Source organism: Triticum dicoccoides, chromosome 5B, assembly GCF_002162155.2.
Source record: "Triticum dicoccoides isolate Atlit2015 ecotype Zavitan chromosome 5B, WEW_v2.0, whole genome shotgun sequence".
Lineage (NCBI taxonomy): Eukaryota > Viridiplantae > Streptophyta > Magnoliopsida > Poales > Poaceae > Triticum > Triticum dicoccoides.
Window position 1 is genome coordinate 73,831,701 of NC_041389.1, and position 23,665 is coordinate 73,855,365.

General features: G+C 44.4%; 1 protein-coding gene across 1 annotated transcript in view; it reads right to left on the minus strand.

Annotated features, from left to right (window-relative positions):
* LOC119309115 (protein FIZZY-RELATED 2-like) overlaps positions 1 to 12,094 on the minus strand; it is a 118,993-nt gene extending 106,899 nt beyond the window's left edge. The window contains exons 1-3 of the mRNA XM_037585189.1: positions 11,771 to 12,094; positions 11,089 to 11,202; positions 10,431 to 10,545 (exon numbers count right to left, since the gene is read on the minus strand). Of these exons, the coding sequence (XP_037441086.1) occupies positions 10,431 to 10,545; positions 11,089 to 11,202; positions 11,771 to 12,094 (553 nt within the window). The remainder of the gene's footprint in view (positions 1 to 10,430; positions 10,546 to 11,088; positions 11,203 to 11,770) is intronic.
* Positions 12,095 to 23,665: the final 11,571 nt, after the last annotated feature.

Here is a 23,665-nt window from a genome sequence, read left to right on the forward strand (position 1 = left end):
GGCGAGCGGCGGCGACGGCGACTCTCGGTCATGGGGGGAGAAGCAGAGGAGCGAGGGGGAGGGAGGTCCAGAGAGCGAGGGAGAAGTGAGAGGGGGTCGGGGAGGTGCGTGGCGTCACCGAGGCGTCGAGGAGGAGCCAGGCAGGCTGGGAGGGAGGAGGTGGCCGGGGCGCGTGGCCGCGCGCGCCACCGAGCAGCTTCGGGGCGAGGGGGGAGAAGACGACAGGGGGTAGCGGTGGCGGGCTGGGCCGCTGGAGGAGCTGTGCCAGGTGGGCTGAGAGGTGAGCGCCAGGTAAGTTTTCTCTCCTCTCTGCTTTATTTCTATTTAATTCTGTTTTCTATTTTCTGTAGTTTGTTTTGATTTAGTTTTAGACACTAAATCATTTTAATAAATCCTATAGGTTTTTATGTGGCTTGCTAAAATATATACAAAGCCACTCACAAACTTCCAGAATTATTTGGAGTCATATTTAATATATATTAAATATAAATCCAAAGCAAATAGTTATTGGATTAATTCAAATGGCCCAAAATAATTAACTTGAGATACCAAAAATATTGTTTTGAGTTTTACCTCTTTGCAATATTTTCAGAGACTAAGAGGAACATTTTCTTGGACTTCTTTGAGAAGATTTTAATGTTGATCATTTTTAGAAGGTTTCTGAGGCTTTGAAAATCCCTCAATTCAAATTTCATTTGAATTAAAACATGATGCTCACATGAGGCCTAGCCTAGTGCATAACAGGACCAGGGATGTGACAACTCACCCCCACTAAACAAAAATCTCGTCCCGAGATTCAAGCGTAGGGTAGGGTGAAGGGGAAACGCAAACTAGCACAATCTTCACGATCCAGGGTGCACTTTATCAAAGCGTTGATTCGATCACCATCTTTGTCCCGTCGTCTTGCTCTGAGAACTCCAACTAGCATGACGAGAAGAGGAAAGGAAAACTCTAGAAGAATCTATCTTCTCAAAGATCAATCAACCTAGGATCAGCTCACAAAGTGAGTCGTAGCAACATCTCTTGAGCTGAGACGCGAAGCATACATCTGAAGAGATGGAGTGAGACAGATGACGAGGGTCACTAGGTAGACAACAATTCCACACTTAAGAAGGTGGTAGACGATTGTCAACGTAGCGAGGAGTTGAGTTGCCATGATACCACAACGAGGCACCTTAGGGATGGTGACTCGTAGATATATCCCCTTAAGTGGCAAAAGAATTACCTTTGATTCAGAAATCATTGAAACTCTTTAAACCAACCTAAGGCAATTTTCGAGCGATCGTTTGGAGGGGGTCGGTGGAATGGCATACTCGGACTTGGATGATGTGGATTACCTTGTTGAAGACAACGTAATGGATGATTTTTCTTACCACCGGAATGGAAGGGACCCATGGTAGAATGGCACATTGGCGGTGCAAGCTGGGAACAGAATGCAAATGCTGGGAATGATTCTAGTAACTGGGGAGAGGCTCAACAATAGAGAGTTATTCCACTATTGGAATGGTTATAGCATAGCCGAGGAAATCTGGGGCAATCCCAATTAGTACCGATGATAACACGTAGCGCTTGTGCGTGCTCTCAAGAACTTGAGCATTTCAACAATCATCAAGGTTTTACCGACATCCGTGTCAAGGATCCTGGCAACACAACTTGCTACCATGATGAATGGTGATGGAGGATGCAGATGCAAAGGAAGATAACACCTTCTCAGATTTCACCTTGGCGAGGCCAAGGGGACGAAATCTGGATGATTGACCGAGAGACATTTAGCACTCCGCTTCTAATGTTCTCCTTGACGTGCTAGTGTAACCCATTCATAGATATGGTTTGATAACTAGAACATCAAGTAAAGGTCGGACTTCGGGAGCAACAGAATCCATAAGGAACAGTTACGGAGGTAAATCCTACGAAATCCTTATGGGGAGGTGGCCAACTTCCTCAAACAAGATACTACAATAATAGGTCTTCCGGCTGGGTGTGTTGGCCACGACATCCACTTTACCGGTTATCGAGGGACCAATATTATAGTTCTTGGGTAATGTTCCAAACCATCATATCTGCCTGAGATTCAGATCTGGTTGGTGTCAGGATATTCCAGACTCATCGAGTCTAGGAAGAAAAATGAAAGTTTGCAACACAAATCGACGAGATGACGTTGCGAGATTCTCGGGGAATGAACTACGATAGTAAGCTCCAAAACATGAGCTGGTTCTGCTACAACATGTGAACACGATGTCCTAGACAAGCATGACCACGTGGTAGTCTTACAATAAAACACTACCGAGTTCAGGTGGAGAACCATCATCGAGGATATCGAAGTCTTTACGCAAGTCCATGGATTAGATCCCAAGCATAGATTTCTTTTCCTTGAACAAGTCAATCAGTGGCTTAGTGTGCTAGGGCCACATATAGAATGAAGGTTGCAAGCCTCCAGACTACAGAATACTTCGCACGTGTGCATGACTGATTTGGGGATGATTCCAAAGGAAACAAAACAATCTTCCTCGAATTCACGACGGCAACTTACATCAAATGCACGTGAATCAAAGGAAGTCACTTCTTTCATCCAAACATATACTTCATGATCGGGGCATGAAGAAAATGCTTACACAAGTTTCCAACACTAGGTTGATGTTCAACATGATTCATGCGGGGAGACAAAATGCTACTGATGGGCTCAACAACAACTCATCGGAATTTCCATATCACTGGACTTCCACCATCATGTGAACACGGTGATAGCATTGGTCAGACCAAAGATGTAATGGTGTATGCTCGAGGGATCAACCACGAGTAAGACAACATTACGAACATCGTTGGTACTGATTTGATTTGACGATAGCCCACACTCAAATCAAAGGATTGATAAGACAATAGGTCCAGCAACTGATCACAGGGACCAATCGATGAAGATATCATCTTTCTTCAACACACACTACACAAGAATATCCCTTTGGGACGAACTAAGTCAGGCAAGCTTTTATCTTCCAACCCTCCAAGTTGTTGTCTAGCTTAACCAACTAGCTCAGGGATATCCAACATAGATTCTTGGAGAAGGGTGGTTCACAAGAAACCAACTTGATCACGAGCTCAACACAGCGGTCAGGTGAAAACCTGGTAATACTTCCGAGAAGATCTTCGGAAAATCACGAACCACCGATATGTTACTAAGCTCGAGAACAATCTTGCTTTTTGAGGCAAGACGATATGATCAATAGAGCGAAGATTTGAAATAATCCTAACTCATCGATCGAGGAGTGCACCGAGAACAAGGACTAGGTAGCATGATCAACCTTAGAATGATGATTCAAAACCAACACGCTAAGAATGAAATTATTGTCCATTAACTACCAAGCAACAAGGTTGCTAGGAGTATTGAATTCACACATCACGATTCACTTGTCGGCATTCCGGTTGCGACAACACGGAACCGAGGGATGAATAATGATGGCGAGAAGTATCACTACATCAAGAATTCACAAGAGCCGGTGCAATCCCCATGAAAATCCTGACATAAAGACGGTAATACTTCAGGGTAGAACAGAATCAAAAGCTGGGCTGGCATTTTGATCTGCGGAGCACAATTGCTTTGACCCAATCCTAGATATGGAAGAGGTACTGGAGTTTGTTTCTCCTATCATTCTACGATAGAATGGCTTGACGGACCACAAGAGTAATAGGCATCGATAAACGAATGCATGCATACTCTTGACTATCAATTGATAGACGAAGGTCAGTAGACAACTAAAGAGGGACAACTCAAAGGAACATATAATTTTCTGAGTTGTGGATGCATAGATTAGTATGTAGGACGAAGTTCAACATATTTCTTCCGGATATCCCATGCAGAAAGGTTGAGCTGGCAGAGTCACAATATAGAATGGAGAACTCCTCAAGAGTACTCTTGTTGTCATCTTTTGGTTCAGAAGAACTCCTGCCAAGAATGGTTCATGGTAATAGGAAGAAGGATGTACCATGAACCTCGAGAACTATCGCAAAGGTCACTAATATCCTAAAGGAACTAGCAAACCCTATCAACATGAAGTAAGTAGAGTGAATCTCGGGTTCAGAACCCAGGAGTAGAATGCCTACTACTAAGTAGCACCACGGGATGCTTTCGAGAATGATGGCCAGAATCTTCACACTGGGAACACAAAACATTGCTAGATTTCTAGGTGACTCCCTAAAACACCTAGGGTCATAATAATTATTCCAACATATATGTCAAGGTAACAGAGTACCTCAACTCACTGATTAGTGTGGTTAATCTGGCCCAAAGGAACATTGAAACGGGAGGACGGAATTTGCAAGTGCATCAGACTGTTTAGAGACCTGAGATGACTCGGACAACATAACGGCTGTAAATGCTCAAAAATATTTGAAACATGCTACAAAAATGGTGGCATAGCCACTCAGAGGCATAATATCAAAGTTTGGAGATCAACAGTTAACATACAGAAGTAATAGGGACTGAGATGAGGCTTAAGTCCAACAATCTTATAAGTCTACGGACTAGTAACACGTGATCCTGATAGAAAGATGAGAAGACCTAGTTCCTTAACCCCGTAGGAAAGATAAGATGACTCAGATCAGAAGGCATAAGGTATAAGGAGTAAAAAGAGCCTTACGTTCCATCCCACAATCAATTCCCTTATATAACTAAAGAATTTCTAGACTCAACTTCGACCAGTTTGGCTTGGTAATCCTACAGGCAGTCAAGCTCTGATACCAACGCTGTCAGGACCCCGACTCAATGCCACATCGATCTAGCATGTAACACCTCATATCACTTTGCGGCCTCACGCATGGTATTCCCACGGGTGTCGCCTTACCTTTGCCCGGGACCGTTTGCGTCTTTTGGCACACGTATATGATAGTGTCGCTAGCATCCATATGATAAGGAGCCCGGGCTGACATGGCTAGTCGTAAACCCAAAGTGGCACAGACTTACAGGGACAGGCATCCATGACCCAGCATCGAACGTGTCGGTCATCAGCGAGTGAATCCAGGCTGTAGCACTGGGCTAGCAGGACTCCGGTGAACCGGGCTGTAGCAGGCTAACAGGACTCCGGTATTCATCGCGTGACATTTCCCCGAAGGGACAGACACAGGAACGAAGGACACATGTCGGCCAACCTAAGTGTTCCGGAGCAGTAGCAAGCTACCATGGCTCGATGGAAACACTAGGAGACATTTCCCGGTAAGAGAGGCTACTAAGAATAAACAACTAGGTTGTCAGATCCCACACATACCAAGCATTTCAATAACATACACACAATATGCTCGATATGTGCAAATACAACATGGCATCACAACATGACTCTCCAACTCAAGTATTTTATTCAATAGGCTCCGAGGAGCGAGATATTACAAACATGGGTCTCATGACCCAACAATCAGAGCATACAAGTCAAAGCACAAGCGGAAGCTATCATGTCTGAGTACAGACATCTATAAATGAAAAAGGCTGAGAAGCCTGACTATCTACCAAATCCTGCCGAGGGCACAAGATCGTAGCTGAGGTAACAAGCTAAATGTCGAAGACCATACGGAACTACTAGCGAGACTGAGGTCTCTCTGCAAAAAACATAAATTAAGCAACGTGAGTACAAATGTACCCAGCAAGACTTACATCAGAACTAACTACATATGCATCATTATCAACAAAGGGGATGGTGGGGTTTAACTGCAGCAAGCCAGCTTTGACTCGGTGGCTATCCTAAACTACGACTGCGAGTAACTCTTTTGAGGTGGCGCACACGAGTCCACATATTCACCATATCAATACACCACTATGGATCCGCTCCCGTCTCCCTACGAGAACGCCATCCATAGCACTCACGCTTATCTTGCATATTTTAGAGTATCCACTTTCACTTGTCTATGAACTGATATAAGCAACCCAGAAGTCCTTTTCCGCGGACACGGCTATTCGAATAGATGATGTTAACCCTGCAGGGGTGTACTTCTTCACACCCGCTCTCACCACTTACCGCCGTTTACACGACATGTACTCGGCAACCTTCAAGCGGAAGCCCAACGTGGGTGTCGGCCACGGCCTACCTAAACACTCGAGTCTCTAGTCCAGGTTTATTGCCTATTCGGGTTCCATCCATGAGGAGATCCGGCCGGAGTTTCGCTCACAGCCCCAAACGATGTGAACAGGGTTCCGTGACACCAAACGGGCGCCCAGTATACCCAGCCACGTGCCTACCGCATCACAGCCCACCCCTACGATCAGTGCTGCGCACGGCCTCCAGCATACTACAAACACCAGAAACTACTTGCAACTCCTGGACAGAGGACAAGGGTGATCAAGAAGCCGAGAGGGTCCATTGGTTTCGGGCCCAATGCGTGGTAGTAGCTGAATCATGGATCACAAATACAGAACTCAGTTCCTGAGGACGGCTGCAATGAGACAACCCACCATGTACTCCTACATGGCCTCTCACCGCTACCTTTACCAAATCGTATTCACACACTTAGCTCACACACAGTAGGACATGTTCACACACCTCTGATTCATCCCCGATGAATCAGACCTGACTCAACTCTAAGAAGTAGCAGGCATGACAAACAAGCATGAATGAGTAGGCACAACAGGGCTCAAACAACTCCTACTCATGCTAGTGGGTTTCATCTATTTACTGTGGCAATGACAGGTCATGCAAAGGATAAAGGGGTTCAGCTACCGCAGCAAGTAACAGTTGAATCGGTGTTGTCCTAATGCAGTAAAAGAGAGCAGGAGCGAGAGAGTGGGATTGTATCGGAATGAACAAGGGGGTTTTGCTTGCCTGGCACTTCTGAAGATAACATTGAGTCTTCATCAGTGTCAACGATCACAACGTCGGAACATCGTCTACCGGGAGGGAACAGATACCGGCAACAAAGAAGAACACAATCAATGCAATGCACAAAATGATGCATGCTATGACATGGCAATATGAATGTGTTTTGAGCTAATGCAACTAGCAACAGATTAAATGAAGTTGGTTTGAATACAAGATTCAAATTCAAACTCCATATGTGATTATTCAAATGCCATTTAATTGATTTGTGCTAAACAGCAGCTACAAGTTGTTCTAACATGCATGAAAATTGTACAGATGGATTCCTTGAATTTTTCTGATAATTTTTCATATATAAATTATTTAATTTGGAGTTACGGTTGAATTTCTATGATTTATTGAAGTTTAGGGCATTTTTTGAAATTTCAGAATATTAATAATTCCAGTAATTCATTATTGCGTCAGCCTGACGTCAGTGTGACGTCAGCAGGTCAACAGGTCACTGTCCAGTCAAACCTGACAGTGGGTCCCGCATGTCAGTGAAATTAGTTTAGTTAGAATTTAATTAAACTAAACTGGGTTAATTAACAGGGCTGGGCCCCACCTGTCAGTGAGTCAGTGGGTTAGCTAAAATTTAATTAGCATCTAAACTAAATTAGCAGGGCCCCGGGCCCACATGTAAATGACCCAGGGAAGGTCAAACCCTTGGTCAACAGGGCCTAACACGCCGGCGGTTCGTCGCCGGTGGCAACAGGCACGGCGGAGGGCTCAGGCTCGCTCCTCCGGCGTCCAAATGGACGGAGGAGAGCGGCTACGGAGAGCTGGAGCTCACCCGCGCCCGTTTCAGCAAGCAGCAGCAGCTAGGGCGGCCGGAGACGATGGCCCCGAGCTCGGCAGCAGCGGCCGGAGCTCGGGCGTGCTCGGGTTCGGCGTTACACGGCACGGCGAGGTCAGCTGAGGGCCTCTACGGATTACTGGGGTCGTCAGGAGCACTCGGAGGCAACGAGCGCAGGTGGAGGAGCCCGGGAGCACGAAGCTCACCGGCCATGGCGGACGGCGGCTTCGGGTGCTCGTGGGGCGGCGGCTACAGGGCGCGCGCGAGAGAGAGAGGTGAGGGGAAACGACGGCAAGCTCACAGGGAGGCAGCAGGGTGGCTCAGTGGGCTCGGAGACGCGCCAGACGTCGCGAATCGACGGTGGTGAGCTTCGGTGGCCGGCGACGGAAACGACGATGGTGGTGGCGTTGCAGCGCGTCCGGGGCCTCGTGGCTCGGTGGAGAGGAAGAGGGGGTCGAGGCGGAGCCTCTGGGCTAGTCGGGGGAGCGAGGGAGGCCCGGTGGCCGTGGTTATGGCGAGCGGCGGCGACGGCGACTCTCGGTCATGGGGGGAGAAGCAGAGGAGCGAGGGGGAGGGAGGTCCAGAGAGCGAGGGAGAAGTGAGAGGGGGTCGGGGAGGTGCGTGGCGTCACCGGGGCGTCGAGGAGGAGCCAGGCAGGCTGGGAGGGAGGAGGTGGCCGGGGCGCGTGGCCGCGCGCGCCACCGAGCAGCTTCGGGGCGAGGGGGGGAAGACGACAGGGGGTAGCGGTGGCGGGCTGGGCCGCTGGAGGAGCTGGGCCAGGTGGGCTGAGAGGTGAGCGCCAGGTAAGTTTTCTCTCCTCTCTGCTTTATTTCTATTTAATTTTGTTTTCTATTTTCTGTAGTTTGTTTTGATTTAGTTTTAGACACTAAATCATTTTAATAAATCATGTAGGTTTTTATGTGGCTTGCTAAAATATATACAAAGCCACTCACAAACTTCCAGAATTATTTGGAGTCATATTTAATATATATTAAATATAAATCCAAAGCAAATAGTTATTGGATTAATTCAAATGGCCCAAAATAATTAACTCTGAGATACCAAAAATATTGTTTTGAGTTTTACCTCTTTGCAATATTTTCAGAGACTAAGAGGAACATTTTCTTGGACTTCTTTGAGAAGATTTTAATGTTGATCATTTTTAGAAGGTTTCTGAGGCTTTGAAAATCCCTCAATTCAAATTTCATTTGAATTAAAACATGATGCTCACATGAGGCCTAGCCTAGTGCATAACAGGACCAGGGATGTGACATCCACTCCCACAACCTCGTCGCGATTCTAAGCTAACAAGAAGAACAACACAAGGGACACGAGATTTATACTGGTTTAGGTCACCATTGTGGTGTAATACCCTACTCCAGTGTGTGGTGTGTGGATTGCCTCTTGGGCTGATGAGGAACAGTACAAGGGGAAAACAACCTTGCAAGGAGAGGTGTTCTTGCACTGGTGTGGTTGGTTCTGGTCCGAATGGGATCACCTTTCTACGGTGGTGGCTAGCCCTATTTATAGAGGCCTTGGTCCTCTTCCCAAATATTGAGCAGGAAGGGGTTCCACAATGGCGGGATTTAAAGGGGACATCTAGTACAAGCTATCCTGACTAAAGGTGGTCTTCGTCTGCCAAAGGCTCTAGTGATGATGCCGTTTTGGGATCCATGGTGACCTCCGTCTTGCCGTCCTGCTGGTCCTGGTCTTGTTGCACCAATATGGAAACCTTTGCTTGATGCCTCGGTACTCCGCGCCTGCGCTTGCCCCCTTTGCACCAAAGAGGAAACAAGGACACTGCGCCGCCCAGCGCCCACCTGGGGCCTACCTAGTCTCGATCGTCATGGCTTGCGTCATGCGCGCCACCCGAGGTACTCCTCACCTTGATCTTTCCGCCTCCTCGCGAGCCTTCCTGGTGAGGCCGCCCCTGAGGAGACCGTGCGTTGTCCGCCCTGCGAGGCTTGGCCCCTCGCGAGGGTCTCAACCTTGGGTTGATGAAGAAGGGACATACTGAGCCACTAATGAGCCACGCCACAGGCCGCAGGAAGGCAAGTCTGGATACCCCCATATCCAGGACACCGACACATGCCTTTGATGTAGATCGACCGCTTCGAGGGCAGGCATTGACCAGCCGCTTCACTAGCCCAAAGTAGCTGCTGGGTATGGCTTCAGCAGGCCATAGCCGGATTATTAAATCCTTCATGGCTAGTTCGGCCACCCTATGCAGTTCCACCAGCTGTTTTAGCTGATCGCTAATGGGCACTCAATGTTCTGGCGCAAGGTATTGCGACCAAAACAGCTTCTCCATGGAGCTCCCCTCTTCGGCTCGAAAGAATTCCGCAGCGTCTGAAATGCTACGCGGCAGATCCACAAACGCCCCTGGAGAACTCCAAATTCGGGTCAGTAAGAGGAACCTTTTCTTCACATATTTGCTCTATATAATAAAGGCCATACCCACCGCGATTTTTCTGGCCTCCTGGATTTCCTGGAGGGCGCCCTGGGCTTCAACCCAGGCATCGTGTGCGCTTTGGCGGACCTTGGTAAGTTCGGACTCTTGATCCGCAACATTGCACTCCAAGGACTCGCATTTCTTCACAGCGTCCTAGAGCTCCTGTTGAACCTCATTGACCCTGGCCTCATGTTTCTCACGGCCGTCTTGTTCCTTGGCCGCTCTCTCCTCGGCCTCGGCCAGCGCCTTCTTGAGGGTCTCCACCTCGATCGTCGCTCCTAATAAATATCATGGCACTTTAGTCAGAACAAATCATTCATCCTTCTTGAATATAGAAAAGGTTATTACATACCTTGGTTACCCTCCAGCTGTTTCTTCACGCGGCCGGGCTCTTCCTCGGTCCTCTCCAGACTCTGCTTCAGTCCGGAGACCTCAGCAGCATGAGAGGTTGCAGCCAGTAACGATGCCTGCTTATTCACATAGACATTTCATGGTTAGTCTCCTGCGAAACTTGTTTGATCCTCTGTCTGGTTTTTTCTTTTTGAACACAGGACAGTGTCTCAGGGGCTACTGTCTATACTGTGACATTCTTTTTATATAATTGCGTTGCTTACCTCAAAGCCTATTAGAAGGCTTGTGCAGGCTTCGGTCAGCCCGCTTTTCACGGACTGGATCCTCTCAACCATCGTACCCATAAGGGTACGGTGTTCCTCGACAATGGAAGCGCCTCGCAACGCTTCCAGCAAAGTATATGGTGCCTCTGGATGGGCAGAGGTCACCGGTGTAATAGGCGCACCTCCTTCTCTTGAAAGAGGTTTCTTGCCTGATTCCGGGGCCGTATGGGTCTCCGGAATTGTACTCGGCTGGGGGCCGAATTCGATATGGCCCCCATCGTTAGTGTCCATGGGGGTTTTCTCCCCCATGTGTCCGGCTGCCGAGGTTTCACCCTCCGGCGCCGCCCTGACGGCCTCCTGAGTCTCTCCCTAGCCTGGGATCCTTCAGGACAACACATTGGTGTTATCCATGGCCTTGGGAGAGGAGGCGGCCGGAAGGGTGCCGCTGTCCATCACCTCCGGGTCTAGTGAATCCCCTGAAGATGAGGATCGCTCGAGGTTCAAGCCGGACTGCAAATACATGATTTAGCATGTTAATACTATAGTGAGGCCGGATATATGAATGTGTCCGAGTTTTGGAGTACTCACGATTTCTCCAGGGGCTTGACCCTGGGATGCCATTCCAAGCTGCTGTCGGTGGCCGCGGTGGAGTCATCCGGGTGGGAAGCTTTCCCCTTCTTGGATACTTCGGCCTCCAGGTGCATGGAGGCCATCCTTTTCTTCCCCCCCCCCTTCAGGGGGGATGGCTTTCTTCTTCTTCCTCCTCTTCCTCGTCATCCTCGGCGGCGGAGGAATGAGTCTCGGCGTCTTCAGACGTCACGTCCGAAGTGTCCTTGCGAGGGAGACCACCCTGGTCCCCTTGGCCTTCTTATTGGCCTTCTTCTCCAGCACTTGATAGGGCGCTGGAACCAACATCTTCGTCAAAAGCGGGATTTCTGGGTCTTCGGGCAGCGGAGCCGGACAGTGAATCCGCTCCTCCTTCTTTGTCCAGCCCTGAGAAAAACAACACGGAGGCTTAGATGTCTTCCTCGAATATGCAAGTAAAGGATACACCTTGAAAAAACATGAAAAAACTTACCGGACTAGCAGGATGGGCCAAGTTGTGCCCACGGTCCTCGGCGGTGTTCGGACACGTCTCGCTGGACTTGAATAGCACCTTCCAGATTTCTTCGTGCGTAGAGCCGAAGAACTGCGGCAAAGTCTGGTGCTTGGCCGGATCGTACTCCCACAGATGGCATATCCGGCATTGGCACGAAAGGATCCGGCGAATAAGCATCACCTGGATCACATTGACAAGCTTGATGTTCTTGACAGTCATGCTCTTGATGCGCGTTTGAAGCGCCGTCAGCTCGTCCGGCGAAGACCAGTCCAGGCCCTTCTTTGGCCAGGAGGTGAGACGCATCGGGGGTCCGGACCGGAATGCAGGAGTCGCGGCCCAGGTGGTGCCACGCAGCTCTGTGATGTAGAACCACGATTTCTGCCACCCTTTAACAGTCTCCACAAAGGATCCTTTGGGCCATGTGACGTTGGGCATCTTGCTCACCATGGCGCCCCCGCACTCTGCGTGTTGGCCACTCACCACCTTCAGCTTCACATTGATGATCTTCAGCCATAGTCCAAAGTGGAGTGGGATGCGGAGAAAAGCCTCGCACGCGACAATGAATGCCGAGATGTTGAGGAAAGAATTTGGGGCTAGATCATGGAAATCTAGCCCATAGTAGAAAATGAGTCCGCGGACGAACAGGTGGAGAGGAAATCCCAGCCTGCGGACGAAGTGTGGGAGGAACACCACCCTCTCATGGGGCTCCGGGGTAGGGACAATCTGTCCCTTGGCTGGAAGCCGGTGGGCGATTTCCTTGTCCAGATACCCCGCCTCCCGGAGCTTGGTAATATCCTTCTCCTTGATGGTGGAGGCCATCCACTTGCCCTGTGCTCCGGAGCCGGACATGGCTGGAGTGCTTTCTTGGGGAGGAAAAGATGAGAACTTGGATGCTGGAGCTCAAGAATGGGGGATGCAGAGAGAGAGAGAGAGAAGGCGTGGGTGAAAGGGATACATCCTTATCTCTTTATAAAGGCAGTAAATATCAAGCACCTCCCCACTCGCCTTAAAACTCGCCTATTCCCCAAGGTCCGTGCAGGCAGCGCGGTTGGGTTACCCATGGCCGTATTGATGAGAATCTCGCGATAAGGGGACATGATCTCTGCTTTGGCAAGAAATGCCAATAAAACCGCATCTCGAAATATGGAGCGGCAGGCTAAAAACGGTTCTGATTATATTCGGGCGGCGACAGGATGTCACGCTACCAAAAAGTTGTCAGCGGATTGGACTCATGAAATATTATACTCTCTACGGTTGTGTGTGGAATTTGTTTTGCAGAGCCGGACATGATTCTTGTGTCCAAAGATTATTTTGGAGTATTCGGAGAACCCGCCTTGCAATGCCGAAGACAATCTGCACGTCGGACACCTCGTCATTGAAGCCTGGTTCAGGGGCTACTGAGGGAGTCCTGGATTAAGGGGTCCTCGGGCGTCCGGACTATTGATATGGGCTGGATTGATGGACTATTTAGAAACATTATAACCGAGCTCTCTAGGAGGCCTCCTATGCTATCAGACTCCCGAGCCATCGGATTTTGTACTGTAGACGTCGCTGGCCATTCGATTCACTCTCATTCCCGTCGTCCCACAAAAAATCACAGCAACCTAGGCCACATGTCAAAAGGGGATGTTACTCCGGTAGCCTTTTTGAAGACCAGTGGCTAACCAGGCTCGTACTGGGCTGGTGTGTGCAGCCCACCTCGTAGCGAAACAACGCAAGGAGATTTCGGTTTGCACCCCTTCCCCTCCTTGCCCTTGCTGGCGACGCGGCAGCGCTCCTCTCGATCCTTCATGGCAGCGGCAAGGTCGAGCCACCCAAACTAATCCGCTGCTCCATGAATCAAACTCGAATTGGGTGAAAGAAACATGAGCGACATGATGTGTTCACCATCTTCCCTCTTCCCGCACCTCCTTCGCCTCATCCAGTGTAGGGATCACGTGTGCACATTCCCTCCGGATCTTTTGCATGGTGGGGCAGGCGAGCGTGGTGGCGGCACTCTGTTCTGGCTACCAGGGACGCTGGGATGGGCGGTGGGGCGAGACGGGCCGGCGGCCAAATGGGAGGATCACTTGGGTGCCACTGTGCAGTTGGAAGAAAAAAATAGTGGCCGGGGTACCTTCCGTCCATTTGGATTCGATCCAGAATTGCTTTATTTTCAAGCTACGAGTAGGGGTATTTGGAATTGGAAACACATATTATGATTACTTGATTTTTCATCTAATTTTGCTTGTTTGCCTGCTTCAGTGACTACATGATTCGTTGCTCGGCAGAGACCAGCATTGCAGTTGTGCACAGCAGGAATGACATTCTCCTCCATGGGGGCTGCGAACAGAGGGGAGCTCCTCGCAAGATGTGGCGACAACTGAAAGAAATTGCACTGGTTCATGTGGTCGACAGTGAAGAAAAAAACTACATGTTTTACTGGATGAGGTTGCTGTGCAGTTGTTCGATGGAATGCCAAACACAGGTGATGGCCTGTTTGTGGTTTTTCTTCTGAACTTCATCTATAGAAATTGCGGAAAAAATGAGTTTAATTTGTGCTCTGAGCAGTCCATTGGCTCATTTGTTTCCAAAAAAGGGAGCAAGATTTGTTTTAAAGAAACGACAATGTCGAAGCAATATATACACTATAAAGTGCAAAGATAGATTTTTTTTACCTTGAGCACCTCATGTTATTTCTACAACTACATCTTAAAGGTATTACTTCCATCTTATTAAAAGTTACAACTCGCTTATCACACTTGTGCAAAGATTTACATTCATAAACTTTTGCTCCACATGTCGTAAGTGTTACTTGGTATTGTGCGGTTATATTGGGCCATCTTGAGCAATTCAAGTGGCAACACTCTGTTTGTAGTTTTGAAGACATCTTAATGTTTTTAGTAATTGAATTCAATGAGTTTTGGTTTAGTAGACTTGAATTTGTGTAAAAAAACTTAATGTTCACCCCGGCTAATTCCAATTCCTGGATCTGCCACTATCCTGCACCTACCGACATCCCCAACGACCTCACAAGCCCTTAGGTATTCCGCCTCCATTTCTCACTCAACGGCTCCTCCCAATAGTTTTGTTGTATTTGTTTTGATCTGCGTAATGCTTAACACTCCATATAAAGTGATTTTATGTAGCTTTTTCTTGAGCAACCAGTGCATTAGAATGAGAGCAATGAGTAATATGTAAAAAGACAATTTGAATATTTTATTGACTTTGCTGGATTGCAGAGGCAGAAAATGTTCCAAAGAAAATGCATATGGTGCAAATTGTCAGTGTTGCATCCTTCTGCCACCTTCAGGGTGCTTTTCATCAGAGGAAACAAGAGTTAGGTTTGTTATCACGGAGTTATCTATCCGTGTTAATATTTTTTACTACATTTGGCCTTACTAATACTATTATGGATCTGGAAGCTAATTAGTCCTAATAAGGCTAATATTTAATCAAAGCTTCAATCTAAGACATAGTAGGATATTGTCCTAAATTACAAGTTGGAAGAGACTCAAACTGTAAATAGATTGCTCAACATAGGCACCAATGTGGAAGTGACCATTGGGCATTGATGGGCGAGTAATGGCACATTATGTAGATATAAAGAATGCTAAATGGAAAGAGCTCTGCCATACTATGAAAAAATTTGATAAAGATCTTATTCATCTGAGTTCCCATTTTCTTATGTTTGGTGTCTTCATATTTTACCACATATCTGTTCTTCATTAGGTCAGACCATATCTTCTCACGGTATGCCACTCGAAATCCCTCCAATCCAAATCAAATTCCCACAATGCTCATTATTTTGCCAATTCCATTTTTATACTTCACGACCCCGTTAACTTTTTTCATGTGGGTCATAGGTTCACCTTTTCTCATAATTAAGTATACATCAACTACGGTTTTTCTTTACCATGATTTTCTGTAAATTGTCGGATTCTTGTGTTTGTTTGTTTTCCATTTATTATCTGATCAGGCAGGAATTAAATTTTTGTTTACTTTAGAAATTGCATACCATGGTGTATCACATTATCTTGCTAGGCCACATATCCCACAAACAGAGGTCATCCATGTGTGCTGCTTTGGGAATCATGGGAATAGTGATAATTAAATTGTAGTTCTCCTAGATCCCATTGGTTTTTCTTGGTTTGCATATGGATGAACTAATAGGTGATGCAATTGACATGTATTTACGATTATATGTTTTTAGAGAAGTAAAGCCTAAGTGAGCGAGGAGAAAGCTTTTGAATCATGTACTTCATAGGTCGTAAATCTGTTACATACTCAATATGTTGCTGTTATAAGTCTAAAGTCAATCTGACTATAATTCTAAATTTCTAAGTTAGCAATTCATTTAATATCCCGCCTAAGGTACCAACAGAACAATGACTTAATTCCAGCGTACAAGCACAACTTAATTCCAATGCAAGTACATGATCATGGATCCCTTACATGGCAATTTGCATGCATACTTATTAACATTTCAGTTAACCTCTAGGTACCCTCTGTAAAGAAATATAAGAGCGTTTAGATAGTTCAGTTAACCTCTAGGTACCCTTCGTAAAGAAATATAAGAGCATTTAGATAGTGATCTAAACGCTCTTATATTTCTTTATAGAGGGAGTACATTTTATGTCCTGTTTTACCTACCCTTTGATATTATCCTGCATTTTTAACCATCTTCTGCAAATTAAATAACTAAACGCAAACCAGAGGCTATTTTTTCTGACAATAAAAAGTAAACTAACTGCTATATATGTTGGTGTCAGAAAATTTTATTGCACAATATACTAGAGTCTATCTACATCTTAAATTTTTGTTGCCGTATATATCACCATGAAACCATCCAGAAGTGTACTTTTGCTCATCCATTAGTTATCTTTCTATCCAGTTTCAACTATAGGTACCAAAGAAAATGAATTACATAAGAGAAAATACCATGATGTCTCATTAAACACTAACTCATAGTGTGTGTAATGCAGATATAATGAATGATGTTTTTTAGGCTAAATTTGTCAGATTGCCTATCTCGGCATAGTCATGCAATATGGTGTCTCCTTTTCTTATTGTATCTGTTGATTCATTTCTGAGATGGTAATGCACATATTGCAGATCAGATGGTGAATATCTCTTTCTTACAGAACATATAGTGAGCTTCACTTTTGATTCCCGAGATTATATTTTGGTTTAGCTAGGTGGTTACCTCCAAGGTTGTGAATATGAACTACCATGCCATAATCGTACGGCTAAACATAAGTAATCATAATATTCAGTTTGAGCAGGCCATGTGGAGAAACTGCTGCGATTATTGTATAATACATGTGAGAAGTTAGTAATAATTGTATGAGAAGTTAATTCTTGTATTTAGAGCAGGGCTGGGGTCAACTTAGTAGGTATTAATATGAGAAGTTAGTACCTAAATTTCTTGTATTAAATTCTTCAGTTCTATGAGTACAAATACTAATCAGAGAGCTAACATTGTTTCTTGTATTTGTGGTACACCTATTTTCAGAGATTATATGACATTGCTAGCATGTTATCTTCACTGAAGCACATTGAAAAGGTAGGATTTGACAAATATAACTAATTAATCAGTTCCACTTAAATGATAAGTGTTGTTTTTTAATCTGTTCTTGAATCTTTTCATTCAGACACAAGGAAGCCCGCGTTCTGGTGGTCGCCAATATATATTCAAAGGGAAACTAAACCTCACGCTAATTTAGTGTCTACTTAATTGCAATATTTTTTGTTTTTCAAGTTCTCAACATTGCAGGTAATAATAGTATCATAAGGCTGATCTACAACTGGCACTCAAACCACTTAAAGATAGGGTGATAAAAGATAATGTGGTATGTATTTTTTTTATTTCTTGCCTCTTTGTATTTGTTTATGCATTTGACCGAGGAAAAATGTTGTTCTCATTTATGTGGGTTGAAGAATTAAAAAAACGATTATGAGTCAGTAGCAACTAACCTTAGGACAAAAGGCTAGGATCCTTTTGACATGAATATCCTCTACTTCAGGTTTTGCATCATATGCCCCTCTCCAATCACAACATGTTGCCGATCACATCCACCCTTTATGCAACTTCATGATATGCTTCATTTGGTGGTTACTTCTCAAGACAACTATAGAGGAGGCTCTATGAATGTTAACTGCAAGGCGACCTATTGATTATGTTATCAACTACAAGTGTGATTCGAAGGAGAAGTTGCTTCTACTTATTCAAATTGGACTGATTATCTAGAGGTAGACTTGTGGAAATTCTTAATAACTATATCATCATGTGAACCAACCGACATGAAAGAGTTGAGATGTTCGGTATTTTCAAAAAAAAGATGTTACTATGAACACAATGTATTTTCTTTTTAGGTTTCTTCTTACTACCAATTAAAGTACCTATTATTTCAAATAAAACTTGTGTGTATCATCTTATTTTGGCATATTTTAGCATTACTTAGTTCATATATTTATAGTAATACCTATCATTCTATTGTCAAAATGGATGGGCGCGGCAACGCGCGCCATCATGGTCTAGTGAAGATACAAGATAGAAGACTTTGTCCCATGTCCGGATGGGACTCTCCTTGGTGTGGAAGGCAAGCTTGGCGATCGGATATGAAGATTCCTTTCTCCGTAACCGACTTTGTATAACCCTAGTCTCCTCCCGTGTCTATATAAACTGGAGGGCCTAGTCCGTAGAGGCATATACACAATCATAATCATATAGGCTAGACTTCTAGGGTTTAGCCATTACGATCTCGTGGTAGATCAACTCTTGTAATACTCATATTCATCAAGATCAATCAAGCAGGAAGTAGGGTATTACCTCCATAGAGAGGGCATGAACCTGGGTAAACATTGTGTCCCCCGCCTCCTGTTACCATCAGCCTTAGATGCACAGCTCGGGACCCCCTAGCCGAGATCCGCCGGTTTTAACACCGACACACGCGATGTTATAACAGTCCATGGAAACATGGATCGGTCCCTCCGTAACGAGGAACACACCGCAGCCCTCGCAGTGGAAGTGCAGGTCGGCCTTATCAAACCGAACTCCACATCGGCAGTCAAGCCACCGGACCTTGTCAAACGAGTCTGGGCTACCCCACAGAATGATAGTCCAGCTCGTCAGGAGCTCGATTAGCAATCCGACCTCAGTTTTTGCCCTAAGCAGCGGCGTATGTACCGCGTGCTCATAACTATGCACTAAAAATACCATGGGCGATGATGGAGGCATATCAAGGATAAAGTCCACAATATGGCTCAACCGTACCTGAATCCCCATCTCTCTTTTTCTTAACTTCATTTTTTCTTTTTAGGTTCTTTACAACCCACATCACCCTTTTTATGGTGTCAAGGGCCCTTTTTTCCGGCCCCTTGTAAAAACTTATCCATTAATCCTCTCAAAGGATCACACACCAAGGCGAAAAGAAGCGCAAATGTACGGCAGAGTACCTAAAGGATCTCTCAAGATCACCTCCTCCCCTTTTCTAATACCTGTACACAGCTTTCCCTTTCGCTCAGCATGTAAAATAGCCTCGATGCTTATAGCATCATTGATACGTCTCCAACGTATCTATAATTTTTTATTGTTACATGCTATTATATTACCCGTTTTGGATGTTTATGGGCTTTACTTTACACTTCTATATCATTTTTGGGACTAACCTACTAACCGGAGGCCCAGCTCGAATTGCTGTTTTTTTTGTCTATTTCAGTATATCGAAGAAAAGGAATATCAAACAAAGTCTAAACGGAATGAAACCTTCAGGAGCGATCTTTTTGGAACAAACATGATCCAGAGGACTTGAAGTGCAAGTCAAGAAACAAGTGAGGCGGCCACGAGGGTGCCTGGCGCGCCCCTAGGGCTGGGCGCGCCCCCCACCCTCGTGGGCCCCTCGAGCATCCACCGACGTACTTCTTCCTCCTATATATACCCATGTACCCCAAAACCATCAGGGGGGCCACCGAAAAACTATTTCCACCACTGTAACCTTCTGTATCCACGAGATCACATCTTGGAGCCGTCGCCGGTGCTCTGCCGGAAGAGGAATCCACCATGGAGGGCCTCTACATCAACTCCAAGGCTTCTCCGATGAGTTGTGAGTAGTTTATCATAGACCTTCGGGTCCATAGTTATTAGCTAGATGGCTTCTTCTCCCTCTTTGATTCTCAATACAAAGTTCTCCTTCCTCTCCTTGGAGATCTATTTGATGTAACTCTTTTTGCGGTGTGTTTGTCGAGATCAGATGAATTGTGGGTTTATGATCAAGTTTATCTATGAGAAATATTTGAATCTCCTTTGAATTCTTTTATGTGTGATTAAGTTATCTTTGCAAGTCTCTTCGAATTATCGGTTTGGTTTGGCCTACTAGATTGATCTTTCTTGCAATGGGAGAAGTGATTAGCTTTGGGTTCAATCTTGCGGTGTCCTTTCCTAGTGACAGCAGGGGAAACAAGGCACGTATTGTATTGTTGCCATCGAGGATAAAAAGATGGGGTTTATATCATATTGCATGAGTTTATCCCTCTACATCATGTCATCTTTCTTAAAGCGTTACTCTGTTCTTCATTAACTTAATACTCTAGATGCATGCTGGATAGCGGTCGATGTGTGGAGTAATAGTAGTAGATGCAGGCAGAAGTCGGTCTACTTGTCATGGATGTGATGCCTATATACATGATCATGCCTAGATAATCTCATAATTATTCACTCTTCTATCAATTGCTCGATAGTAGTTTGTTCACCCACCGTAATAATTATGCTATCTTGAGAGAAGCCACTAGTGAAACCTATGGCCGCCGGGTCTATCTCTTATCATATAAGCTTTCAATCTACTTTTATTTGCATCTTTACTTTTCCAATCTATATCATAAAATACCAAAAATATATTTATCTTATCATACTATCTCTATCAGATCTCACTTTTGCAAATGGCCGTGAAGGGATTGACAACCCCTTTATCGCGTTGGTTGCAAGTTCTTTGTTTGTTTGTGTAGGTGCGTGGGACTTGTGAGGAGCCTCCTACTAGATTGATACCTTGGTTCTCAAAAACTGAGGGAAATACTTACGCTACTATGCTGCATCACCCTTTCCTCTTCAAGGAAAACCAACGCAAGCTCAAGATGTAGCAAGAAGGATTCCTGGCGCCGTTGCCAGGGAGGTCTTCGCTCAAGTCAAGACATACCAAGTACCCATCACAAACTCATCTCCCTCGCATTACATTATTTGCCATTTGCCTCTCGTTTTCCTCTCCCCCACTTCACCCTTGCCGTTTTCTTCGCCCTCTCTTTCCCAATCTCCTCTCTCTTTCGCTTGCCTTTTTGTTTGCTTGTGTTTTGGATTGCTTGTCGCAATGGCGCAAGATAATACCAAATTGTGTGATTTTTCCAATACCAATAATAATGATTTTCTTAGTACTTTGATTGCTCCTCTTAATGATGTTGAGTTTTGTGAAATCAATGCTGCTTTGCTACATCTTGTTATGAAAGATCAATTTTCCGGCCTTCCTAGTGAAGATCCCGCTACCCATCTAAACAACTTTGTTGATTTGTGTGAGATGCAAAAGAAGAAAGATACGTATAATGATATTGTTAAATTGAAGTTATTTCCTTTTTCACTTAGAGATCGTGCTAAAATTTGGTTTTCATGTTTGCCTAAAAATAGTATTGATTCATGGAATAAGTGCAAAGATGCTTTTATCTCTAAGTATTTTCCTCCCGCTAAGATCATCTCTCTTAGGAATGATATTATGAATTTTAAACAACTTGATCATGAGCATGTTGCCCAATCTTGGGAAAGAATGAAATTGATGATTCGCAATTGCCCTACTCATGGTTTGAATTTATGGATGATCATACAAAAGTTTTATGCCGGATTGAATGTTGCTTCTTGAAATCTTTTAGATTCGGCCACGGGAGGCACATTTATGGAAATCACCTTAGGAGAAGCTACTAAACTCCTTGATAATATTATGGCTAATTATTCTCAATGGCACACCGAAAGATCTACTAGTAAAAAAGTGCATGCTATAGAAGAAATTAATGTTTTGAGTGGAAAGATGGATGAACTTATGATATTATTTGCTACTAAGAGTGCTCCTATTGATCCCAATGATATGCCTTTGTCTACTTTGATTGAGAATAATAATGAATCTATGGATGTGAATTTTGTTGGTAGGAATAATTTTGGTAACAATGCTTATAGAGGAAACTTTAATTCTAGACCATTCCCTAGTAATTCCTCTAATAATTATGGAAATTCCTACAATAATTCTTATGGTAATTTTAATAAGATGCCCTCTGATTTTTAAAATATTGTGAAAGAATCTATGGTCTCTCAAAAGAATTTTAATGCCTTGATTGAAGAAAAATTGCTTAAAGTTGATGATTTGGCTAGGAATGTTGATAGACTATCGCTTGATGTTGATTCTTTGAAACTTAGATCTACTTATCCTAAGCATGATATCAATGAGTCTCTCAAAGCTATGAGAATTTCCATTGATGAGTGCAAAGAAAGAACCGCTAGGTTGCATGCTAAGAAAGATTGCTTTGTTAAAGCGTGTTCTTCTAGTTTCCATGGAAATAATGATGAAGATCTAAAAGTTATAGATGTGTCCCCTATTAAATCTTTGTTTTGCAATATGAATCTTGATAATGATGGTACTGGAGATGAGTTAACTTTAGTTAAAAGGCGTCCCAATGATTCGGAGTTTTTAGATCTTGATGCTAAATATGGTAAAAGTGGGATTGGAGAGGTCAAGACTTTAAATAGCATTGAACCCACTATATTGGATTTCTAGGAATTTAATTATGATAAGTGTTCTTTAGTTGATTGTATTTCCTTATTGCAAACCGTGTTGAATTCTCCTCATGCTTATAGTCAAAATAAAGCCTTTACCAAACATATTGTTGATGCCTTGATGCAATCTTATGATGAAAAAATTAACATGGAAATTTCTATACCTAGAAAACTTAATGATGAGTGGGAACCTACTATAAAGATTAAAATTAAAGATTATGAGTGTTATGCTTTGTGTGATTTGGGTGCTAGTGTTTCCACAATTCTGAAAACTTTATGTGATATTCTAGGTTTCCATGATCTTGATGATTGCTCTTTAAATTTGCACCTTGCGGAGTTCCACCATTAAAAAGACTATGGGAAGGATTAATGATGTTCTTATTGTTGCAAATAGGAACTATGTGCCCGTATATTTTATCGTTCTTGACATTGATTGCAATCTTTCATGTCCTATTATTCTTGGTAGACCTTTCCTTAGAACGATTGGTGCGATTATTGATATGAAGGAAGGGAATATTAGATTCCAATTTCCATTAAGGAAAGGCATGGAGCACTTTCCAAGAAAATTCAACTTAATTTATGAATCTATCATGCGAGCTACTTATGAATCAAGTGCCAAAGATGGCTCTACTTAGATCTATGCTCGCTTTTATGCCTAGCTTGGGGCGTTAAACAATAGCGCTAGTTGGGAGGCAACCCAATTTTATTTTTGTTCCTTGCTTTTTGTTCCTGTTTAGTAATAAATTTTGCATCTACCCTCTGCTTAGATGTGTTTTCTTGCTTTAATTAGTGTTTGTGCCAAGTAGAACCTATAGGATAACCTATGGTATGAGTTAATTTGATTCTGCTGAAAAACAGTAACTTTGCGCTCACGAGAAAAAATTCAATAAATCACAGAAACGTGATTTTGCGTTGATTCGTTTTTCTGTAGATCAATAGACAAATTTCCTAGGACGTCATATTCTGGTAGGATTTTTAGAGTTCCATAAGTAACCGAAAGTTACAGATTGCTACAGACTATTCTGTTTTTGACAGATTCTGTTTTTCGTGTGTTGTTTGCTTATTTTGATGCATCTATGGCTAGTATGTAG